This window comes from Pantherophis guttatus, chromosome 4, assembly GCF_059756535.1.
Source record: "Pantherophis guttatus breed Tessera chromosome 4, ASM5975653v1, whole genome shotgun sequence".
NCBI lineage: Eukaryota > Metazoa > Chordata > Lepidosauria > Squamata > Colubridae > Pantherophis > Pantherophis guttatus.
Window position 1 is genome coordinate 36,393,924 of NC_142066.1, and position 24,802 is coordinate 36,418,725.

General features: G+C 35.4%; 2 protein-coding genes across 2 annotated transcripts; both read right to left on the reverse strand.

Moving 5' to 3' along the window:
• Nucleotides 1–8,888: 8,888 nt before the first annotated feature.
• On the reverse strand, nt 8,889–9,803 carry LOC117668866 (olfactory receptor 14A16-like). The gene has a single exon (XM_034422922.2). It carries the CDS (start codon nt 9,801–9,803, stop codon nt 8,889–8,891), a length of 915 nt encoding a protein of 304 aa, XP_034278813.2.
• A 4,599-nt stretch (nt 9,804–14,402) lies between these two features.
• LOC117668707 (olfactory receptor 14A16-like) lies at nt 14,403–15,317 on the reverse strand. Its single transcript, XM_034422768.2, has one exon. It carries the CDS (start codon nt 15,315–15,317, stop codon nt 14,403–14,405), a length of 915 nt encoding a protein of 304 aa, XP_034278659.2.
• Between the last annotated feature and the right edge of the window lie 9,485 nt (nt 15,318–24,802).

A 24,802-nucleotide genomic window follows, 5' to 3' on the forward strand; every position in this document is an offset into this window, starting at 1 on the left:
TCCTATGCCATATAGGACTTTATAGATGAGAGCCACTATCTTGAATTGTACCCAAAAGTTAATGGGAAGTTGGTGCAATTAATTAAATAATGGTATTTTTGGTGCTACCGGGTTGCACCAATTACTACCCATGATACTCCATTCTGGACCAACTGTAGCTTCCAGATGTTCTTCAGAAGCAGTCCCATGTAGTACCACAGTAGTCATATACAGTAATTGTGTTGACTTGCAATACTACAGTCAAAAGTTGAACTCTGTCATGAGTAACAGCAAGAAATACGCTGCAAACCAGCACTTGGTAGAATAGAGATAAGGCTTTGGAAATGATGTCAGAATACGGCAGGTGATGGCATTTCCTATGACATCTATGGAGGTGAAAGTTGGACTTTGAAAAAAAACCCAGATAAGAGTACTGACACTTCTGAATTTGTATTGGAGAAGATTTCTGAGAATTTTGTGGGCAGTCAAGAAAACAAATATATGATCATCAAACAAATCAAAGTGCAAATGACCAGTCTTAAATTATTTTACTTTGAACACATTATGTGAAGACCCAGCTCTCTGGAGAAGGCTATAATGCTGGAAAAGTAGAAGGAAAAGGAAGGAGAGTTAGCTGTTAGATGGATGAACCCTAGTTAGAGAGGTAGTAAGTGCACTGTTGGGAGGTATGAAAGAACAAGTTAAGGATAGATTATTTTGGAGAGAATCTATGTGGTCACTAGGAGCTGAAAATGATTTGATGGCATATCATCAATCAATCAATCAATCAATCAATCAAAAGTCACTCTTTGTGCAATGGCATATCTTGATAATGTATGCTGTATTGGCATTCTCAGTCAAATCCAGTCCTAAATGAGATGAACCTTAGAGAGTGACCAGGCATTAAGCAGAAATGGCTGCACTCAGGCCACCTAAGGCTTGATGAGTGAGATTGTGGATGATGACATTAGGCTCATATTCTCCATGAATTGACTGGTCCTTGACTTCCACAATTCCTTCCATTGCTCATCAGCACCATGATTTTCTGCCTGCCTCTGACCCAATACACTACCACATCATGTCTCCACCAATTCATCTCTCACCTCATCCACAATCACTTCTCACATTCACACTAGGGAGATTCTGGCTAATATTCAGTACTCAGTACTTTAAACATAATCTGCCAGGCCCTTCCCTCCTCTGAACTTGTTTACCTCTTTCCCAAACCATTGTTCATCTTCTGGCATACTAAATTAAAAATAGCCAAACAAACACCCAACAGCTATGGTAAGATTTCATCCCTTCTACTGTCTTCTACATCCTTGGAATACAGATGGTTGTTTAGTGTTAGATTTCTGTTATTGCAGAAGACATCTGCAGGTTACAAGGAAGTCTACCACAGAGTAATTATCTCCCACTTCATGACTGTGATCTTCAATAAAAAAAAAAAAAAAAAGAGAGAGAGAGAGAGAGAGAGAGAGAGAGAGAATATGGGGTTTAGTGTTTGAAGAATCAAGATTTATATACTGCAAGAAGTCTGAAAGGAACATCTGCATTTTTCTATTTTCAACAATTTGAGACAAAGTTTAAAACATGGTTACAGTTATGCAGTTCTTCTAGCAATGATCAAATCATCAATTCCTTGCTTTAGAGCCACATATTATCCAGGTAGGCCAGTGAAACTGAATGATGAAAGAGCTAGACCACTTAGAATAGTCGTATAAAGCTATTCCATAGATTAGGATATTTCACTCTTAGAAATTGTACTTTATTCATTATCCCAGTGTTAAATGAACAAGGGGTTATGTAGGAATGTATGAAATATGCTCCACTAATTCAACCTCTCAACTGAATTCCTTCTTTTCATCTTAATGCTGGGAATCCAATTTCTACTTTGATTTTCTGCTTAGTGGAAGACTACTTCCTTAAAAGATTCAGTGCGGGGGAAAATAGAACAGAAAATATTGTCAAAGGAAAATGTCAGAAAGTCCATAATTTAGACACAGCAGATTTGATATTCTTATTTCTGATGCTATATATGATTGGGTTAAACAGAGGTGGAAGTAAACAGTAAAGGGCAGTTTGTATGAAATCTAAGTAAGATTGGGTGTTAGAGGGATGTTTCAGATACGCCAAGCACACTGTTACCCAAAAAATTGAAAAGACCGTAAGGTAGGGAAAACAGATGGAAAAGGTCTTCTGTCTTCCTTTCACAGAAGGGATTTTCAAAACTGCCTTGAAGATCAAGGTATATGATACAGTGATAAAAACAAAGCAACCTATTGTTACAATGACACTAGCAACAAGAAATCCGATTTCAATTAAATTGAAACCAAAGCAGAAAAGCTTTAGCAAATGTGGAATTTCACAGAAAAACTGGTTGATAACACTGGAACAGAAAGGGGTTGAAAAGGTGCCAGCGGTATGCAACATTCCATAGATAAGACTATTTCTCTAGTCTCTGCTTTTTCTTAGGTTGGTTTTTCCATTTTTTTTTACAAACATCTTTGCTACATTTCATAATCAAACATTATCTGAAGTGATAAGGCACACTGCAGCTCACAGATGTCTCAGGCCTGTATTGTGATTGCTATATGTTCCATTAATTAATTAAAGGTAAAGTTTCCCCTCACACATATGTTCTAGTCATTCCCGACTCTAGGGGGTGGTGCCCATCTCCGTTTCAAAGCCGAAGAACCAGCGTGATCTGAAGATGTCTCCATGGTCATGTGGCCAGCATGACTAAATGCCAAAGGCACACAGAACGCTGTTACCTTCCCACCAAAGGTGGTCCCTATTTTTCTACTTGCATTTTTTTATGTGCTTTTGAATTGCTTGGTTGGCAAAAGTGGGGCAAATAACAAGAGCTCACCCTAGGGATTCAAACCGTTGAACTGTCGACTTTTCGATCAACAAGCTCAGCATGGGATCACTCACTTATTCTTCATATTATAGCACCATAATAAAAGGCTTTCAAAAGTCCTCTCCTCATGACATGTGAAAAGATTGCATCATAATCCTCAACAAGCTTTTGGAAGTGGGAAGTGGAATCTGTCTTTCAGCATTGGATGCACATAGTCCTTGACTTATAATGTTCATTTATTAATTTTTTGAAGTTACAACAGCATTGAAAAAAGTAACTTATGACTGATTTTCACACTTATAACTGTTCCAGAATCCTCATGGTCACATGGTAAAAATTTTGACGCTTGGTAACTGGCTCATATTTATTATGGTTATAATGTCCCAGGTTCCTGTGATCACCTTTTGCAACTTCTAACTAGCAAAGTCAATGGGGAAGCCAGTTTCACTTTGCAACCATGTTACTAACTTAACACCTGCAGAGCTTCACTTTACAACTATGGCAAGAAAGGTCATGAAATGGGTGAAAACTCACTTAACAACTATCTAACTTAGCAATAGAAATTTTAGGCTCAATTGTGATTTTAAGTTGAGGGCAAGCAGTCCTGCATCCCCTTTAACACAGAAGACCCATTCGTATCCATTCCCCCTTTAATAACTCTTAATAAAACATAACTCTATGTTTTATTCCCTGGAAGGGATTCAATAATTTTTTAATTAGCTTGTATGCATACATATCAGTGGTGGGTTTCACTTACCTTTGCTACTGATTCATTCGCATGCGCAGAGCATATTTGATGATGTCCGGGTGGGTGGGCGGAACCTCCCACTGCGCTATTACCAGTTCCCCCAAACTGGGGCAAACCAGTAGCAACCCACCACTGATACATATTGTTTGATATCTGTGTGTCTCTGTGTGTAGTACTCATTCAGTTTGTTGTCTAGTGGAAGGACTCTGCCTGATGGCATAAACCTTTTATGAAGTACCTTGATTCAGAGCTGTTCTATCAGCTCAAGCTCCATGCTCCTTTAGTTTCACCATTTCTGTGTCTTGTTCTTGTGCATCAAAGATGCCAATAACTTCCTGTTTTGGATATTGCACCATTGTTTCCTATGTTGAGATTCCTACACGAAACCTTGACATTTCATTAGCATATGATCCTTGGGTTTCATAAAAATAGGAAACAGCATTTCTTTATAGTCTTTTCTATATAAAGACAGAAAAACTTATTTTGAAAAGTCAGGAGATATAAATTCAATATTGGAGTTAAGATTAAAGATTTTAAAACAACATTTTTTTAAAAAGTCACAAAAGTGTTAGAGTTAGCCTTTATAAAAGATCACTCAGGGGGCCATTCACTGGAAACTAGAGACACATGTTCACATATACAAAGAAAGACACAAACAGACACACAACACTCAAATTTATATGTCTGCCCACCTTAGCAATGCAACTCTAGTTGCTGAAAGGTATTATAATAGAATATATATTAAGGTAAAGGTAAAGATTCCCGTCACACATATGTGCTAGTCATTCCCGACTCTAGCGGAGGTACTCATCTCTGTTTCAAAGCTGAAGAGCCAGCGCTGTCCAAAGACATGGTCATGTGGCCGGCATGACTAAACGCCAAAGGCACACAGAATGCTGCTACCTTCCACCAAAGGTGGTCCCTATTTTTTCTACTTGCATTTTTTATGTGCTTTCGAACTGCTAGGTTGGCAGAAAATGAAGAAGAATATATATTAAAAATGCAATAAAAATACTTTTTCCAACCAGCTAACATCATACTGTTCTTTTAAACAAACAAACAAACAAACAACCTATTGGTGATACTCTTTCATATATTGCCCAAGTTCTGCTATCTTTGAAAAAAATAATGTAAAATTTTACCTGAGTCCAAGAAGAGGCAGGCCCTCAGAAAACCATGGTAACAATTAATTTTGGCTTATTGCACAAAGTATATTTAGGATGGTATACTGAAAACATAAACCAATGCTTGGATATGCATCTTTGCTTCTTGTTTAAAGATAATTTTCCTCCTGTGGTGATTTTTTAAATTATTATTTTGATGTAGGATATTGTTGTAGGAGAAATGGAAGTGCTATGATCTTAGTTTTCCTTAATGCAGTTCTGGTGGTGAGATCATAGGAGACTTTAAACAGTGTGCTAAATATTTGGAAGCCCTATTAGTCTTGCTGCATACCCGAAAATGTGTTTTTGTATAGCCATTTACATTTTTTCAAGTTGACCTAATATCAAAGCCAAGTATCAGTTCCAAATCCAGGAGACCCATAACTCTTGTGTCATTTATTACCCTCACAACAGTTGTTTTTGCAGAAAATCAACAGGGTACTCTAGTTGAACACAGATTTTGCCCATTTAATGGAAGAATCTCTGAAACTAAAAACATGTTATTTTTGATTGTTCCTATTATAAAAATAACCTGTTGCAAATAATAATAATAATAATAATAATAATAATAATAATAATAATAATAATAATAATACTCTTAAGATTTTCAGGCTACCCAAATTGATTAATTTTAAGTTCTTATTATCTTATTATCAATGCAATCCTATTTATCTTAATGTAGCTAAGTGTTATTTTGTTGTTTATATAATACATCATCTCTGAATCATTTCAGTTTTATAATTATTGGGGATTAAATGTGGTTTTTATTTGCTGTCTTACATACATTTTCTTTCTTTATTTGACTCAGCCCATTACTATTTTATCTTGTAGATTGATCTGGCTATAGTGCTGACTTAAAAAAAAATCTGTGACCCATTATAACTTTTAGTGCTACAATTCTGTCTGAAATTCCTGAAAATCTTTTATCTAAGAAATATTTCTATATGTCTTCCCAAAGAAAGTTGAAATTTCCGGGTTTTTTTAAACTTGTCTTTTATTTGATGGTTTCAACATTGCTCCATCATGATTATGGCTGTATTTCAACAACTTGTTAAGTCAATATGGTTGATAAAATACTTTTTATTAGCTTGTATACACGTTTTTGTTGGTGTCTGTGTATTTTGTGTGTGTGTGTGTGTGTGTGTGGTACCCATTGAGTCTGTTGTCTAGTGGAACTCTCCTTCTTTGCCTGATGGTGTAAGTCTCCAACCCCCAGGCTGTAGTTCACTACCAAGTGGACCTTTGCACATGGGGATTTGGCCCGTCCATTCAAACTTCCTGTGCTTGTATGAGTGGAGCTTCACACCTGAATGCAAGCACCCTCTGCTCGCACATGAAGATTCATTTGTGTGAGTGGAAGGCGAGCTTGCATGCTGCTCACACAAATGGAGCTGTGTTCATGTGCATGTATCTGTCACTCACATGCCCCTTTCCCCGGACTGGGCCAGGCTGCCAAGTTAGAAAGATTGGGGACTGTTGGTGTCAGCCTTTTATGAAATACTACCTTATTATGCCTGACTGAGAGCTATTCTACCAGCTCAAACTCCACGCTCATCTTGTTCCATCGTTTCTGTGTCTTGTTCTTGTGCATCAAATATGTCAATAACCTCCTGCTTTGGATGTTGCTTCATTGTTTCCCATGTTGAGATTTCTACATAAAGCCTTAATATGTCATTAGCATATGATCTTTGGGATTCAGCAAAATATGCAACACTGCATTTATTTATGGTATTTTTTTTTAGGTAGAAAGGGCAAAATATATTTTGAAAAACCAGGAAATATGAATTCTATTTTGGAGTTAAATTTAAAGATTGCAACAACTTTTTAAGTAAAAGTCACAGAAGTATTACATTTTATATGTCTGCCCACTTCAGAAATGTAACTCTGGTTGCCAAACAGTATTATAATATAATATATATTAAAAATGCAATAAAAATACTATTCCAGACCAGCTAACACAATTTTTTTTTAAAAAAATATAGTGGTTACACTCTTTCATACGTTGTCCAACTTCTACTAGCTTTGAAAAAAAAAAAAAACCCAGTATAAATATGTCTCAGAAGAGGCAGGCCCACAGAAAATCGTTGTAAAAATTTTGACTTATTGCACAATTTTGGTCCCTAGAAAAATGTACAGTATAACATCATAAAGTAGTAATGATGAAAATATAATCCCATATTTGGACATACACCTTCGCTTATTGATTAAAGTTATTTTTCCTCCTATGGGCTTAATTTTAAGTCATGAATAAGTTTCATTTTGCTGTGGAATATTATATGAGAAATGGAAATGCTGTGGTTTTTGTTTTTGTTTTTACTTAAGACTCTTCTGATGGTGGGATCATAGGAGGCCTTAAACAGTATGCCAAGGATTTGGAAGCCCAATTGGTTATGCTGCATATCCAAAGATGTGCTTTTAGGTACTCATTGACCTTTTTTCAACCTGGCCTAGCATCAAAGCCAGATATTAGCTCTAAATTCAGAAGACCCATAACTCTGGTTTCACTCATTGTCCTCTCAAAGCTGTTTTTCCATGAAATCTAAAGGGTATTGGAGTTGAACACAGACTTTGACCATGTGATGACAGACACTCTGAAACTAGAACATGCTCCTTTTTATTGCTTCTATTATAAAGATAACCCACTGCAATTAATAACACCACATTTAAGCAGATTTCCATGCTATTTTATTTACAATTTTTGTTATCTAATCAATGCAATCTTATTTCTCTTAATGTGGCTAAATTTTGTTTTGCAGTTTATATATCACCTCTTAATCCCATCTGATTTATAATTGGGTTTTTAATTTGGTTTTTATTTGCTGTTTTACATTTGCTTTCTTTCTGTTTTTGACTAAAGCCCATGACCATCTTACCTTGTTTATTCATCCACCATTCATAATGGTGACTTAAAACAACTTTTTTGTAACCCTCTTTATTTCTTAGTAAAACATTGCTGCAGTTCTGTTTGAAGTTCTTGAAAGTGTTTTATCTGAGAAACATCATCCATTGATTTCTTCTTAAAGAAAGTTGAAATTCCCAATATTTATCTGATGTTTTCAAAGAGGAATACCATTTGTCTGTTAGGATTATAGTCTTATTTAAACCACTTGTTATGTCAAATGGTTTATTTGGCTTTGTATATAAATTGAGTGAATCTACTCTAGTTAAAATATTGTTTGCATAATTTGCTTTATGCCTAGCATGATCTAAGATCTCTGAAAATTGTGGCTTATTCAATTGCTTGTTAAGTGAAAAGTGGCTTAGTGTAATACAAAAAAATCAACACAAATAAGATATCTCCCAATTAATTCCTGATTTGGATTGGTAGGGGTACACAGCAGGGTTATCCACTCTCTCCGCTATTATTTGTGCTAACACTAGAAGCATTGCTTAGGGAGGTTAGGAGGAATACGGAAATAAGAGGAATGAGGATTAGGCACGAGGAGGTGAAAGTTCAGGCATATGCGGATGATCTAGTTTTCATACTGAAGGATCCATCAGAATCAGGACCAAAGCTATTACAGGTACTTAGGGATTTTGGGAGAGTAGCAGGATTATTAATTAACATGGAAAAAACGAAAATATTAGTTAAGAATATGATGCAGAGGCAAAGATGTCAATTGGAGGGACTCCTAGGGGTGCAGACAACTAATAAAATAAAATTCTTGGGAAAATAATTCTTTTTTGCACAATATTCTTTAGCCGCTTGCCAAAAGGTAATATCATTTTTTTCCTCTAAAGAAAAACTGAGTTTGCTTAGCAAAAATAAGAGCTGAAGCTTAATTATCCAAATAAAATTGTAATTAGGAAAATTTTGGGTCTATCAGATCATTGTTATATCTGATTTTGATATTAAAGCCTGCAATGGTGATTTACAGTTTGTGGTTCTCAGGATGCTGCTAAACCAATTCATAGCATCTTGAAACACAGGGCTAAAACTAGAGATATCAGTTTATATGTTATGATTTTTTCTCAGTGTGTATGTTACTCTGGTTCAGAGTAACAGAGCTCTACTTCTAACTCAGTTATGTCTCATTTTCAAATGTATTTCCTTTCCTCAAAAAAACAAAAGTAAAAGACAAAAAAAAATCAATGCAAGGAAAAATAGGACAGAAAATATTGTTAAAAGAAAATATCAGGAACTCCATAACTTAGATAGGACATATTTTATATTGTTATTTCTAATACTATAGATGATAGGATTGAACAGGGGTGGAAGTAAAGAATATAGGACAGTTAGAATGAAATCTAAGTAACTTGGGGTGTTAGAGGGAGGTCTCAGATATGCCAAACATACAGGTACCAAAAATATGGAAAGGACTATAAGGTGGGGAAGACAAGTGGAAAAAGTCTTCTGTCTTCCTTTCACAGAAGGGATTCTCAACACTGCCTTGAAGATCATGGCATAAGATACAATGATCAAAATAAAGCATCCCAGTGATGCAATGGCACTTGCAACTATTACTCCAACTTCAATTAGATTGAATCCAGAGCATGATAGTGTTAGTAATTGTGGAATTTCACAGAAAAACTGGTTGACAACATTAGAACAGAAAGGGGTTGAAAAAGTGCCACTGGTATGCAACATTGCATAGAGAAGACTTATAATCCATACCAGGATCACAATTTTGGTGCAGGCTTTCCAATTCATCACCATCTCATAGTGTAACGGATGGCAAATGGCAACATACCGGTCATATGCCATTACTGTCAAGAGGGATAAATCAGAAGCTTCAAAGCAGGTAAAAATCAGGATTTGGGCATAGCAACCAAAGTAAGAGATGTGTCTGGTATCCACAAGAGAATTTATTATGGATTTGGGGATAATGACTGAAACAATACCCAGGTCCTGCACTGCCAAATTCACTAGGAAGAAATACATAGGGCTGTGCAATCGATGGTCAAAAGCTACTGCAGAGATGATGAAAATATTTGCTGTTGCAGTTACCAGGTATAATATGAAGAATAAGAAAATATGTAGAAGCTGCAGGTGCCGATTTTTTGAGAATTCCAGGAGCAAGAAGTAAGACACAGTGGTTTGATTCTCCATGTTAATGTTATGACCAAGGCGAATGCCACATCTGTAAGGTATCTGAGGGGTGCAATCCTATTAGATAAAAATAATGAATCTATATCCAAACAGTGATCATGCCAAGAATCTCAGAAAATTGTTTGGGAGGATTAGTACTCTTTTTCATTGAGAACCAAAACCCTTATGCCTTATAAGAAGTCTCACAGGCATATCTGGTTCCAGTAGAGATCCCACTCTGAAGAAAAATGGTTTTCCTTCAATAGCCCCTTCAATGAAACTTGTGTACAGCAATTTTAGTAGTTTTGTGAAAGAAAAATAACATTAAAAACAAATCTGTTATTGATAGGTAGCCACTATCTCCCTTCCCTTCCCTTCCCTTCCCTTCCCTTCCCTTCCCTTCCCTTCCCTTCCCTTCCCTTCCCTTCCCTTCCCTTCCTATTGTTGAGAAACTTCCTAATAATGGCCCACAAACTTCAGAATTCTTATAAAGTAATGAAAAAATGTTCCTCCAACAACTCCCTCATTATATTTATGCACATCCTTCCAAGTAAAGCAGTATTTGTGCCAATGACCCCCTCTCACACACTTTGTGCATGTATATGTGAAAGCTATAGATAGTACATTTCTCTCTCTCTTTTTGCTTTAGCAAGAACCTTTCATTATTCCAGTTTTCTTTTTAGTAGAAAGGATCAATATACTTCTCTTTCTGCCTGAACATTAGCTGAATAACTTGTTTAAATTGCTCTTAATTCTCCTTGCTTTCAGAAGTTGTGGGTACTCCATCACTGGAGGTTTTTAAGAAGAGATTGGACAACCAGTTGTCTGAAATGGTAGAGATCTCCTGCTTGAGCAGGGTGTTGGAATAGAAGACCTCCAAGATCCATTCCTATTCTGTTATTGTATTATTTTGTTATTCTGTTGCCACCCTTTGAACTCTATGCTTTCATCTCTCCTTGAGTCCCTTGTGCTACTTAATGTTCTACAATCTCTGTTCCACTGATTCTCTAAACTCCAGTCCAATCTTCTGCAGAACTGAACATGTAGCTCTCCAATCTTCATGCCATTCTTTCAGTAAATTAAAGTTATTTCCTAGATCTCTTTATTTTTTCTTATGGAAATTAATCGATTGTTACAGATTATTGTTTTTTTTTAAAATATTATATATATGCTATATTTCCAATAATTTGTTCTACTGACCCTAAACATTTTTTAGTTAGAGCAAAGTACTAGATTACAATTTAATTTTATCAAATCTTCTCCTAAATGCTAAAAGTATAAAAGCGATTCTAATAAAAAAGTCAAATAATACACATGTAAATAAGTGCCAATTTGCCCTGGAAAGCAGGAAATGGCCATTTTTGTAAAATAATCAATATGCTGATCACTTACTATTTTTCTTCACAGAATTATTGTTCAATAATGCATGGATGGAATTGAATTCTTGTTCAGTTTTGAAAAAGATATATGGATAAATTTGAGTTTATATTTGGCAAGCTTAATTAATAATAAATTGACTTTATTGCTAGCAATAATTTTGTTTCCCTCTAGACTATACAACAAAAACATGCAAAAAGTTATAATGAGCTTCTATATTTCTGTAATTAGCAATTAGTGGCAATTGTTTTCCATGTTCAAATCGATTATGTGAGAAGGCTCTCCTAACAGATCTCATCACCTGGGATTCTATTTTACATCCAGCTTTGAACAATTGCATGCTCCAAATTAAAGCTATCTAACCTTGTGATAGCTATGAGTTCTCTTATTTAGTTATGAATAATTAAATTAATTATTTTGGCAAGAATTCTGGTTAAATGAATTCTTTCATTTAATTGAATGCCCCCAATTTGGAAAGTTAGTATTTCTGTTATCACTGAATGCTAGGATACTACATAGTATTCAAAATGGGGTTGTACCATAAAGTAGACATTGACCCCACAATTTTTGAGTCATGCAGGCATGTTCTTTGGCAAGAATTGTGGTTATGTTTTTTACTTAATTAAATCCCCCAAACCTTGAAAACCTGTTAGTATTTCTGTTATCACTGAATGCTAGGATGCTACTTAGTATTCAAAATGGGGCCACACCATGAAATAGACTTTGGGCCCACAACATTTTGAGTCATGCAGGCATATTGCACTTTTGTGCTAATATCTAACTATCAGCAGTCATAATTTGAAATCCAAACAAGAACTAAAAGATCAGGGTATAGATATAGATTGGTGGAGATATATGCAAATTCAGACCAGGAATAAAAGTGATATAAAATTCTATGAATTTCAAAAAGAACAGCAGGAATTAGACAGGATTTTACTAGGGCCAGAAGAAAAATTGATTAGGTAAATATATAAATATTTATTGAGATATAGAATGGAAGAGGAAGTGGTTAAAGAAACAATGATAAGCTAAGCAAAATTTTTTGGATATAGCATAGATTTGGAGAAATGGGAAAAACTTTGGGTAATAAATTTGAAATTGACTATGTCTGCAGCTTATAAGGAAAACCAGTACAAAATGTTTTATAGATGGCATCTCCCACCAGCGAAACTCGCTAAGATGCTCCCAAACACATCATCGATTTGTAAAAAATCATACAGGACATATTTTCTTTTATGGTGGACATGTGCAATAGCAAAAAAAGTATTGGACTAAAATTAAAAAATGGCTCGAAGAGATAACTAAATATCAAATAGACTGCAAACCGGAATTATTTTTATTGGGCATACATACAAGAAATTATAATAAAGAAATACAATATCTAATTCTACATACAGTATTATAACTGCAGTTAGGATAATCTATGCATAAAATTGGAAAAATAATATCATACCAAAATAAATGGTATAAATGGTTGGAGGCAGGAATAATAAATAAGAAAATATACAATAGAGATGAACTTGAGATAAGGAAGTATTAGGAAAATGGTACGAAATACACAATGTGTGTACAATAATATATAGATATAATAGAAATGTATAAATAAGTAAGAAGTAGTATAAATAATATGTAAGAAATAAGGGAACCACAATTACAAATATGTGAATATGAAGGAGGGAAAATACAAATTGTGATTATACACTGATACGGAATTGTTGTAAAATGGAAAGTTTTTTCCTTTTCCTTTTGTTTTGCTTTTGTTTGTGTTTTTTAAGGAAAAAATAATAATTTAAAAAATAAAAATAAAAAAATAAAATAAAACTAACTGTAAACAAAGAATTTGGCATTTGCTTAGAAAGATACTATATAGCACTGAATCCTCCTTCCATGGTAAGGTTATTTTATTAAGAAATATAGAGCTACAAATTTTGGAAATAGTGTTCATCTAAAAAATAGAATCCAAGTAATCTTCAATTTATGAGCACAACTGAGCCCAAAATCTCTGCTGCTAAGTGAGATAGTTGTTAAATGAATTCTGCCTCATTTTATGACCTTTCTTTCCACAGTTGTTAAGTGAATCACTGCAGTTGTTAAATTAATAACCCAGTTCTTAAGTGAATCCGGCTTTCCTATTGACTTTGTTTCTCAGGTGGTCACAAAGGTAATCAGATGACACTGCAACTATCATAAATATGAGTCATTTGTCAAGTATCTGAATTTTGATCACCATGGAGATGCTGCAATGGACAGTGTGAAAAATAGTCATAAGTCACTTTTTTAGTGCCGTTGTAACTTGTAACCATTACTAAACTAATTGTTGTAAATCAAGGACTATCTGTAATAGCCCATTGTAAGTCTGCCTTTATATATACTACACAACATCCAGATTTCCTTTCCTATCGAACCCTCTCAATCACAAATTGGCATAAGACATATGCAGAATGCAATATGCCAACTAAGTATTTCCCAATAAATATGGCAATAATCTGACTTTTTCTCCTTGGAAAAGATTTTGCCCTCTGAAACAATGTGAATTTTTGAAAAAAAATGTATATTAGTATAACATTAATTAAAACAATTTATTTTAAAAATTGAATGATAGTGCCTAGGATTACTTTACAAAGAGATTATGGGCTTATTGAAACAATTTGCTAAATCATAACGTTTCCTTAGCTTTGATTTATACATTGTGTGAAACTAGTTAATATATAGTATTTAAATCATGATTTATGCCTTATTATTGTCTGGGAGGTAAGTAAATTGTAGCTTACTCAATAACTGATTGAACAGTGGCTTATTGTGATATATAAAATCAGCTCCAGGATCATATTTTGCAATGAATGTATTGGAAAAAAATTGGATTGTGATTTCAATAAAGATAATCTCTACTTTGGTTTTTTTTTCTCTAATGAAAGACCACCTGTATTGAACAGAAACTAGGATTTCAAATTGGAAGAGAATGATAGAAAGATTTTGAGGGTATAAGCTCATCATTATATCTGATCCTGAAAACCTAGGACGGTAGTTTTCAACATGTGGAATTCAGGATGCTGCTAAAGCATCCTGAAAAACAGGGCAGTAATTAGAGTTGTGGGATTGTAGGTTTACATCTTCTCAATCACTGTCATTGGTCCAGAATGGCAAACTCTACTTCTATCGTAGCCCCAAAAAATGACGGGAAAAGATTCAGAGCATTTGATGTAAGGAAAAACATGTTAGAAAAAAAATATTCAAAATAAAATGTCAGACTCTACACAATTTAGACAGCACAGACTTGATTTTCTTATTTCTTATGCTATAGATGATAGGATTGAAAAATGGTGGAAATAAAGAATATAGGGCAGTTAATGCAAAATCTAAATAAGTTGCAGTGTTAGAAGATGGTCTCAGATATGCTAAGCATGCAGGTACCAAAAAAATGGAAAAGACAATAAGATGGGGAAGACAAGTGGAAAAAGTCTTCTGTCTTCCTTTCACAGAAGGGATTTTCAACACTGCCTTGAAGATCAAAGTATATGAGACAAAAATAAAAATAAAACAACCAAATGTTGCAGAGATACTCACAAATATAACTCCAGCTTCAATTAGACTAAATCCAGAACATGATAACTTTAGCAATTGTGGAATCTCACAGAAAAACTGATTGACAACATTAGAACAGAAAGGAGTAGAAAAAGTGCCACAGGTATGCAACATTGCATAGAGAAAACTTGCCACCCACACCAGGATCACAATTTTGGTGCAGGCTTTCCAATTCATTACCATTTCATAGTGCAGTGGGTGGCAAATGGCAACATACCGATCATATGCCATGACTGTCAGGAGGGATAAATCAGAAGCTTCAAAACAGACAAAGATCAAGACTTGTGCAACGCAACCAAAGTAAGAGATGTGTCTGGCATCCATGAGGGAATTTATCATGGATTTGGGAACAATGACTGAAACAATACCCATATCCTGCACAGCCAAATTCACTAGAAAGAAGTACATTGGTGTGTGTAGTCGATGGTCAACAACTACTGCAGAGATGATGAAAAGATTTGTTGCTGCAGTTCCCAGGTATAATATGGAGAATAAGAAGAAATGTAGAAGCTGCAGATGACGATCTTTGGAGAATTCCAGGAGCAGAAAGTAAGATACAATTGTTTGATTCTCCATTCTCTTGATTCTCTTAAATTAGGACTGAGATGAATGCCATATCTGTAAGGAATCTGACGTGAAAAAACCATTTAATTAAAACAATGAAGTTACAGCTTCATACGTACTGAGAACAGAAAGGAAAACTTTAAAAGTAAAGTGACAAACTATATCATGTTCAAAGAATGCCAATGTCTAGTCAGTGCACTCTCCATATATTTCAATTAAACATTCATGAAATTACCAACCAAAAAAACCCCTCTTTTTTTTCTTACCTTCTTCCATCACAATTCTTTATATTGTTGTGATGGTTAAAATGTTTTTTAGAATTTGAATGCGTCTATCAAGACCATTTTTAGCTATGGAGGAAGCTTGGGGGACTTTATATTGGTCATTTTCGTTATATTTTTATAAGACTTGGTTGTTCGTAAAACAAATGGAGTGAAAGTTAAGTGTTGCCCTGGAAATGAGAAGAGTGTGAGTTCTTCTCCCACCTTAAATATGAAAAACTGGTTAAATGACTTTGAGTCACTCTCAGACCAGCCCACTTCACAGGGCTGGTATTGTGGGAGAAATAGAAGGAGGAAGGAGTATTAGGTATGTTTTCAATTTTGAGTTACTTATAACCGCAATAATATCAACCACAACAATACAGGGGCAAACAATAGATACAAACTCATAGTACACCAGTCCAAACTTGATTGCAGAAAATACAATTTCATCCACAAAGTAGTCAATGCCTGGAATGCACTACCTGACTCTCTTGTTACATCATCAAACCCCCATAACTTTAAACTTAAATTGTCTGCTGTGGACCTCACCCCTTTCCTAAGAGGTCTGTAAGGGGATGTGCATAAGCGCACCAACATTTTTTTTTGTCCTACTGTTTCCATTTATTTGTACTTGTTTCTTATGTTTATACTTATACCTGTTTATACTTATGTTTATGTTATGTTTATACTTATTTTCTCATACATGCTTGACAAATAAAATAAATAAATAAATAAATATTAAAGGAAGGATAGCAATAATTAAATAAATATAATATATAAAGGAAAGACAGGGTACAGAACCACTACATAAATCCATGAAGTTATAGATGTGGTGCTTGGGAGCAGAGAATGCCTAATGTCTGAGTGTGTTTAACACAGACACAAACACAAAGAGATGGAGAACTTTTTTGTCACATGTTCTGATAGATTTTGAAAAATAAGATTATAATGCTTAAAACAAAAAATGTTGGTTGAGTATTTATATAAGAAATATTAGAACTTTACTTAAGACATTCAATTTGGCTCAAAGTTTGCTTAATTTTATGGTCAAGTCATTTTTTTTTTAATGGAAGAATTATTTCTTTTTTTTTTCATTCAGAAGTGAAACTTTATGCTTTAGAAGAAATCTGCTAGACATTTTTAGTTCCAGAAGACATCCCACTCTGAAGAAAAATAGACTGCTTTTACTACAATTCTAATAGCTACAGGAAAGAAAATTAATATCAATATTAAAAGGGATCCAATAATTTCAAATTAAGATTTGTTAGTCAGAACAAGGAACATAACCTCTTGAGTGGCTCGTATGCTTTTCCATGAAACTTCCTGTGTTGTGCCCTGCCTTGCTTTCCTCCTTTCCTCTTACTTGAAGTCATTCAGAAGATATGCAGAAAGGGGTACCCAGCCCTGAGTGGCTTCCTCACTTTTTTGTTCTCTCTGAGAGAAATCTCATTGAGCCTCGGAAGCCAGATTCTTTGCCCCAGACTGAAAGAGCCTCACCCGTTGTGACCTTGATACTGACAAAGGACACTTATGCCCCTTCAATAAGTTGAACTTGTGGGCCAGCGATGGTTGGGCTTTAGATAAACAGAGCCAAAATTTCTACTCTGTTGCTTTCCTGGACTTTGAATGTATAGTTTTCCTGACTCCTTGAAGCAAACAAGTTGAGCTGGGTTTCATAGCCTGGAAGAGCACACTGGCTTCAATTGATCAGCTGTATTCAGAATCAATCAAACCTTTCAGACTGGTCTTGGTCTTCAGCTTCAAGAGAACCATGGTTTGAGAACGTCAAGAATGCATTAAGGAAACCCAGTGAAAGAGCTCTGACTAAGTAGCAGAAGACCCACTATCTTCCTTTCTTCCTTTCCAATTCATAGGGAAACGCTCTAACACTTGCCTTCAAGCTTTCTAATTTATGAATGCTTTTTAAAAATATTTTTAATTATCACTCCTATTTTTCTCACAGTTTATTACTTATACTATTTTAGCATAATTAATAATGTGCAACCATAATGGTGTGTTTAAATGGACCATTCCACTGACTGATAATTGTGAGATTGGAGGTACATTTTATTGATTAGCTAAATTTTAAAACAAATCATATTTGAATGTTCCTACCAAAAATATAACAAAGAACAATGAGGGATTTGTTTTTTCCATTATTTTTCCTTTATTATAGAATGAACACATTGTACCATAGCAATGAATTTGGACAATGTGAATCAAATTTTTAACTAAAATGGAAAACAAACATTATTCCATAAGTGCAGATTGATCTAGAAATGATTTTATAGATGCTAATTCATCAATTAGTATTCAATTCAACCAGAGTATTTAAATTTGTGCAAATTGTAAAATACATCTTTTTAAAACATCCAATATTCACATGCGGAAGATATACCATTATATTAAGCATTGCCTTGCTTCATTATTTAGGAAGGTTATACACCACCCCCTCTACTGCAGCAGATTTCTATTATTTTTTTCATAATACTTTAAACCTACCTTTTAGAATAAATCTTTGTTCTCCTCCCAACCCTAAAAAGTTTCTCTGTTATAGCAAAATACTGGGTTATAATTTTATTTTTTTTTCAATCCTTTCCCCAGAGTCAGAAGTATAATAATGAATGTAATGTAGAGTCACGGATATGTAAAGAAGTGCCAATTCACTTTAGAAAGCAGGAAATGGCCTTTTTGCACAACAATCAGTATATTCATCACTTACTATTTTTCTTCACAGAATTATTATCCAGTAATGCAGAAATACTACACAAATTGTTCAGCTATGAAAAACATGTATCAGTGGGTAACTTTGAGTTTATATTTGGGAAGTTCAATAATAAGTTGACTTCACATTTGCAATTATTTTGCTTCCCTCTAGACCATACAAAAAGAATTAACAAAATATTATAACAAGTATCTGGATGTTTAACATAATTAGCAATTAGCAGCTAATAGTCTCAACACATGGAATTCTCCAGAGTATCACACAGGATATCCCACATTGCCCACTATTTTTATTTTCTAAACATTTCTTTAGAAAAGGCAGGATCCAATTTGGGTCAGTCACCAAGACCAGAGGTTTAGTCTTCTGAGCTTTTGGGCTCCTGAGGATGGGCTGCAGCAAGAGTTCGAAAGATTCAAACTCTTCATAAGTCCTAGAGGAAAACAAAGTTAAATCTCTCAATAATTGTAATTCATGCTTACTAGAGTTTTGTGGGAAAAGTCCCATTGAAGACTTGACTATGAGTTCATTTTCACATTGCATGTACAGGTAGTCCTTGCCTATTGACCACAACTGGAATTGGCAAATCTGTTAGAAGTACCCCAGTCCTTTGGAGATCACATGACCATGCTGGACTTACAACCTCATTGTAAGTCCATTTCTGTCATTAAATGAATCACTAAGGTTATTAAATAAGACATCATATGATCACTACTTAATATTCCATTTCCCCATCCTTCATTAATGCTGCTTGTTGGAAGCCAATTGTTAAGCACATGAATCACAATCACATGATTCTTGGATGCTGCCACAGTCATAATTGCAAAGCCATTTTTTCCCCTAATCTTTGTAATTATTGCTTAATGAGGCAGGTTGATAAGTGACTGTATCATTATAAAATATTTATAAAAGCAAGGATTACTTGAACCATTATAAAATGCTTTCAAAAGTTGTCTGTTTATGGCACATGGAAAGATTTCATTGTCAACTTTGATCTTTTGGAAATATGCTTTGATGACAAGTCAATGTTTATGACATTTGATGTCCACTTCTACATCCTATTTAATACAAAATATCAAATAGACATCATCTCTTTTTGGGAACTTTGTAAAGAGATTTAATTATTTTTCTACCACAAGTTTGTGTGTGGGAGGCATGTGTGCTTGTGCATATGTCTATGACCCCTTCCATGTGTTGTCTTGTAATTAGTGTCTCATCTGCTCTGTCTTATACTATAAGCCTTTAGATGGCACAATGTTGCCATTAAGAAATAGGCTATTGCCTTGATTAAGAAATGGTCTATTGCCTTGATTAAGAAATGGTCTACTGGTTCAAACTCTCCTCGCTGTTGAGAGAAGTGTACATTATTCCTGTAAAAGCAGAACAAGAGAGGGGCCATGTTTGTCCTTTATATGACCTAAAAACACCAGATGTGAGGCAGTTATGAAATACAGGATTTCTTGGGAAATAACAGAGGGGAATAACAGCCATAAATTGATTAAGGACATTCCATGTCAGGTCAAGCTGACACTGGCAGGAAGAGGGCTGTCATATTGAGATTGATAATGTTGGTATGACCACAATTATCAGGGGATATTCAAATCCGGGAAAACAGTTGCTATTTAACCAAAACACTTATCTTATGTAAGTAATATTATCTTATGTAAGTAATTAAGGGGCGGTACAAAGGGGAGGATTTTTACGCTGAAACTGTATTTAAACTTGTAATCATAAGTAATCTGTACTTGCTTTGTGTCTCACATGAGCACAAGGAAGTCCCTTTTGCAAAAGGTTCAATAAACAGCTCTTTGTATTGTTCATGGAGTCTCCTGAGTCGTTCATCTGGGAATCTTAAATCTCACAGCTGTGCTACCATTTCTGTGCCTTGTTCTTGAGTATCAAGGATATCAATAACTTTCTGCTTTCTGTCCATCTTTTCTAATAATTGGATTACTATATAAAACATTGACATTCCATTACGATATGGTCCTTGGGTTTCATAAAAAAAGGCATATTTATGGTCCTTCCTTTATGAAAAAATAGCAAAACCTATTTAGAAAAGCCAGGAACTATTAATTCAATTTTGGAGTTACAGTTAAAGTAACAAAATTTAAATTTTGTAACAAAATTTAACAGAAAGTCATAAAAATGTTAGAGCCACCCTCTATGTAAGAGCAGTTAAGAAGCCATACTCTGGAAGCTAGAGAGACACATTAATGTTTATCAGATAGCTGAAATGCTGAATTCCTGGAAACAGGAAAGAACCTTGAAGATCAGACAACTGATCTTAGAAGAATGAGGATGCCAGCTGGAAAGAAAAATGTAGTTGTGCAAGCAACTGTCAAGACCATAAAGGATTTCCATGCCTTTGGTAGATGCTGGGTTACCTTTAAATTAATTCCCATGAGACAGGTATATGAAAACAGGTGTGTGTGTACATGCATATGAGATAAGGGAAACCAAGATGTTCTTTTCCAATAAAACTTTGTAACCTGCATAACACTTGGTGTTCATATACATTTCTACAGTTAAGAATAGAAACAAACTGCCAAACCTCATCAAATATTCTGGATAATTAGCTGGTGGAGTGTAAGAAGGGTATGAAATTATGTAGCAGGCAGCATCAGAGTCCTTCATCCATGCTTCCTCATGTGTTAAGGAAGTTGTTTAAAGTTTGTTTCTCTTCCACTATTGGGTGAAAGGAGAAAGAAAAGTCAGGAATCCATATGTGCAGCTCTTGTGGATTTATTGGAAGTTTGACAGGGGAAAATTTGCCAGTTGAGTGTCCTTTTCTTAGATGGCAGTTTTCAACTGCATCATGAGGAATTCATAATGCTGCTAAAGCAACCCACAGCACCCTGAAAAACAGGGCAGTAAATAGAGTTTTGGGATTGTTGGTTGAAGCCTTGTCAAATACTATCATGGGTTCAGAATGGTAAGCTCTACTTCTATCTCAGCCTCAAAAAAATGAGGGAAAAAGACACAGAGCATTTGATGTACATTTTTTAAAAAGAAAATATATTCAAAATAAACTGTCAGAACCCCCACAATTTAGACAGCACAGACTTTATTTCTTATGCTATAGATCCATGATGGCGAACCTATGGCACGCCTGTCACAGGTGGCATGTGGAGCCACATCTGTGGGCACATGAGCCTTCTGGGCCCACCGTAAGTCCGGAAATGGGCTGTTTCCAGCCTCCGAAGGGCCTCGGGGGGGGGGCAGGCAAGGCTGTTTTCACCTTCCCCAATCTCCAAGAAAGCCTCTGGAGCTCAGGAGGGCAAAAAACGGGCCTTCCAGGCCCACTGGAAATCTGGAAATGTGCCGGGCTCCGGAAACTTCAGGCATGCCTGCTAGGCCCAAAACCAGGCGCGGAGGGGTCGTGTGCACATACATGGGGGAGCGCAGGGGTGGGGTTCGCACATGTATGCGGAAGGGGGTGAGGTGTGGGGGGGCATTGAATTATGGCTGTGGGCGGGCTTCCGGTTTGGCTTCCGTCGCCGTTAGACAGTCTTTTGAGACCGCCAGCCCCGTCGCCTGTAAAGAGCCGCCTTTACAGCTGAAAGGCGGCTCAAAAAACTCCATTTCCTTAAGGAAATGTGAGATAGAGCCGGCGAGGGCAGGTAGAGCCCTCTGCGAAGTCCCCAGAGTTCTTTTTTTACTCTTGGGGAGGAAGCAGGATGAGGCTCCCTATTCAGCTCACCGCTGCTCCGGGCTTCGGGAGAACTCTGCACTTTGCAGAGCCAGGCAATGGGACCAACCCAACTAACGAAAACTAACAGATTGTCTGAATAAGCAGGATGAAATCCGGATCTGGGACTCTAAATTGCAAGTATTTCTAACAACCCTAAGACTGATTTTAAAAGTGAAGAAAGAGTGAAAGGGGAAAAAAAAAGTTTAAAATGGCGACTGGCTGAGGCTTGAGAAGAAAGCTGAAAGCGAAAGTCCTTCCGTTTGAATAGCTTAATATGTTACAAAGTATCTGAAACAGTAGCGCTGGCTAGAAGTGAAGAGAAAAATTCTTATTTCATGTTTCTTCCTTCTTAGAGACTTGATATTGATATTGTCTGGAGAGAAGTCTTTTTCTTTAAAAGGAAAAAAAAATCTGTTTGTGTGGCAGGATGGCGTTAAAACTGACAAAGCCAGACAACCAAGCTGTGGGGGGGGGGCTCCCTCATTTACAAATCACATGAACAAGTTTTGAGCTTGCAGATGCAGAAGAATGGCTTTAAAGACCTAAAGGAATTTGTTTTGGAGGAGATGGCAAGACATGATGAGATTGTGAACCAGAACCTTGAAAAATTTAGACAGGAAATTAAAGAGTTGGTACAACAAAAGTATGATAACCTGAAATGATATATTGTAACAGCTTTGAAAAGTTTTTCAGAAATAATTATAAAGATGGATAAAGATATCAACTCAGAAATAGAGTCTAAAATGAAGGAAGCTGATTATAAGATTCATAATTTGGATAATAAAATACAAAGAATTGAAAATGACTTGACAATGATTCAAGAAAATAGTTCAGAAGTAGAGTCTAAAATAAAGGAAGCTGATCACAAGACTTACAATGCAGATAATATAAAACAAAGGATTGAAAATGAAGTCACAATGATGCAATTTAGATCCATGGAATTTGCAGTCAGAATCAGGGGAATACAGGAAAATAACAGAGAAGACTTGAGAAAGATGTCTGCTGAAGTTCTGGCTGTGGTTTTAAAGGTTAGTCCTGAAGAGGTATCCTGTAAGATTGATAAGGCCTACAGAGCAAATTCTTGGGTGGCAAAGCAAAGGCAGTTGCCTAGAGATGTGGTGATTTACTTTACTGATAAAAGATAAGAAACAATATTGTGCAAAAGTCTTTTAACTCCACTCTAGAAATGAATGGAAGGAAGATTTGGATATATAAAGAGCTGCCGTCCAAGATGTTAAAAGATAGAAAGGACTTTGGATTTTTGGTGACTGAGCTAAAGAAACAAAACATCCCATTTAGGTGAGATGCTCCAGTTGGTATAATATTGAGATATCAAGGAGAAAGGTATCAACTAAATACTGTTGAAAAAGCGGAAGAATTTTACTACAAGGTTTTTAAAATGGACCTAACATCTCCACGTATGTCATCAGTGTTAAGATAGAATGTCACTTTGAAATGTTTATTATAGCATAGTATACGGGGGGTATGATAATCTTATTAAAATGAAAGGGTCAGTATATGGAGATTGAGTATGTGGATAGTAAAGTATGATATAATCTGTTATGAACTTGGGTTTTACTATGAGGAAGTCAAGGGGAGGGGGGTGGGGGGGAGGAGGGGGGGGAAAGGGGGAAAAATCTGTATTTGAAAAACTTTTTCAATAAAAAAAAAAAAGAACACAGGAGGGGGATAAAGAAAAGCAAAATGAACAAGAGATTGAAACTCAGGCTAAGCAGATGGAGATGGAGGTAATGGAAAAACAACAAGTTATAGAGGCCTTTTTGGATGAGCCGCTTCTGGATTCTCCTCCAGAGGCTATAGCTGGATCACCTATAAATATAAGAGAGGCAGCTTTGGATTTCGATTTGATGTCTTATCAAGTTACAGACCAGCATGTAATTCAATCAGCTGATATACAAGTCCAAGAAAGGCAACCAGGATGGAGATCTAAATCACAACACATTAAGAAAAGAAGAAGCAGGTTCTACAAAACTAAAAAAATTTTAAACTAAACAAAAAAAACTTTTTTTTTCTTTTTCTTTAGCCAACAGACTAATGCCAGTTACTTAAGAGACGATTAAATATAATAAGCGGGATTTATAGAAGGCTGATACATGAAAATATAACTGAGGCAAATTACAGACTTATACTATTTTGAGAAGAATAACAGATCTCTGCAGTGCTGGTGTTTTTGGGATGTGGAAGATGGCCTTTGATTGAGCGGATTGGAACTTTCTATTTTGGATTCTTTGGAAAATGGATTACGTATATGTTGAGTTATAAGGCAAGAGAATTATGGAATTGGGGCATGCAGAAGATCTGGTTGTTACCCTAACGTGGTGGTTGGAATTAATAATCTAGACAAAAAACAAAAGACATTACAGAAGATACTATATGGAATATAAATATAAAGTCACTCGGGTGGTTTTTTATATACAGAAACATTTATTATTGATGGGGGCAGATGGTAATTGAAGATACTGAATATACTGTTGGAAGTAGAACTTGATGTTACCCTAACACGGGCGATGGAATTAATAATCTAGTTGAAAGACATTACAGAAGATACTATATGGATTACAAATTTAAAGTCATTTGAGGATTTTATTTATATATGGAAATATCTTTTAGTGGTGTGGGCAGAAGAACAAAGATATTAAAAATATTATGTATGGTAGACCTGTAGGAAAGTGGGTGGAGATAGGTTAGGTTACTGATTGTTTAGTTTAGGAAAAGGGATGTTATGTTCAGATATTAATATACGTAAAAGATTTGAATTAAGAGATACATGTATGGGGGTGGAGGAAATGGGTAGATT

Bases quoted from the DNA above. Each gene is read 5' to 3' on its own strand.
- LOC117668866 (XM_034422922.2), bottom strand. From the start codon at position 9,803: ATGGAGAATCAAACCACTGTGTCTTACTTCTTGCTCCTGGAATTCTCA.
- LOC117668707 (XM_034422768.2), bottom strand. From the start codon at position 15,317: ATGGAGAATCAAACAATTGTATCTTACTTTCTGCTCCTGGAATTCTCC.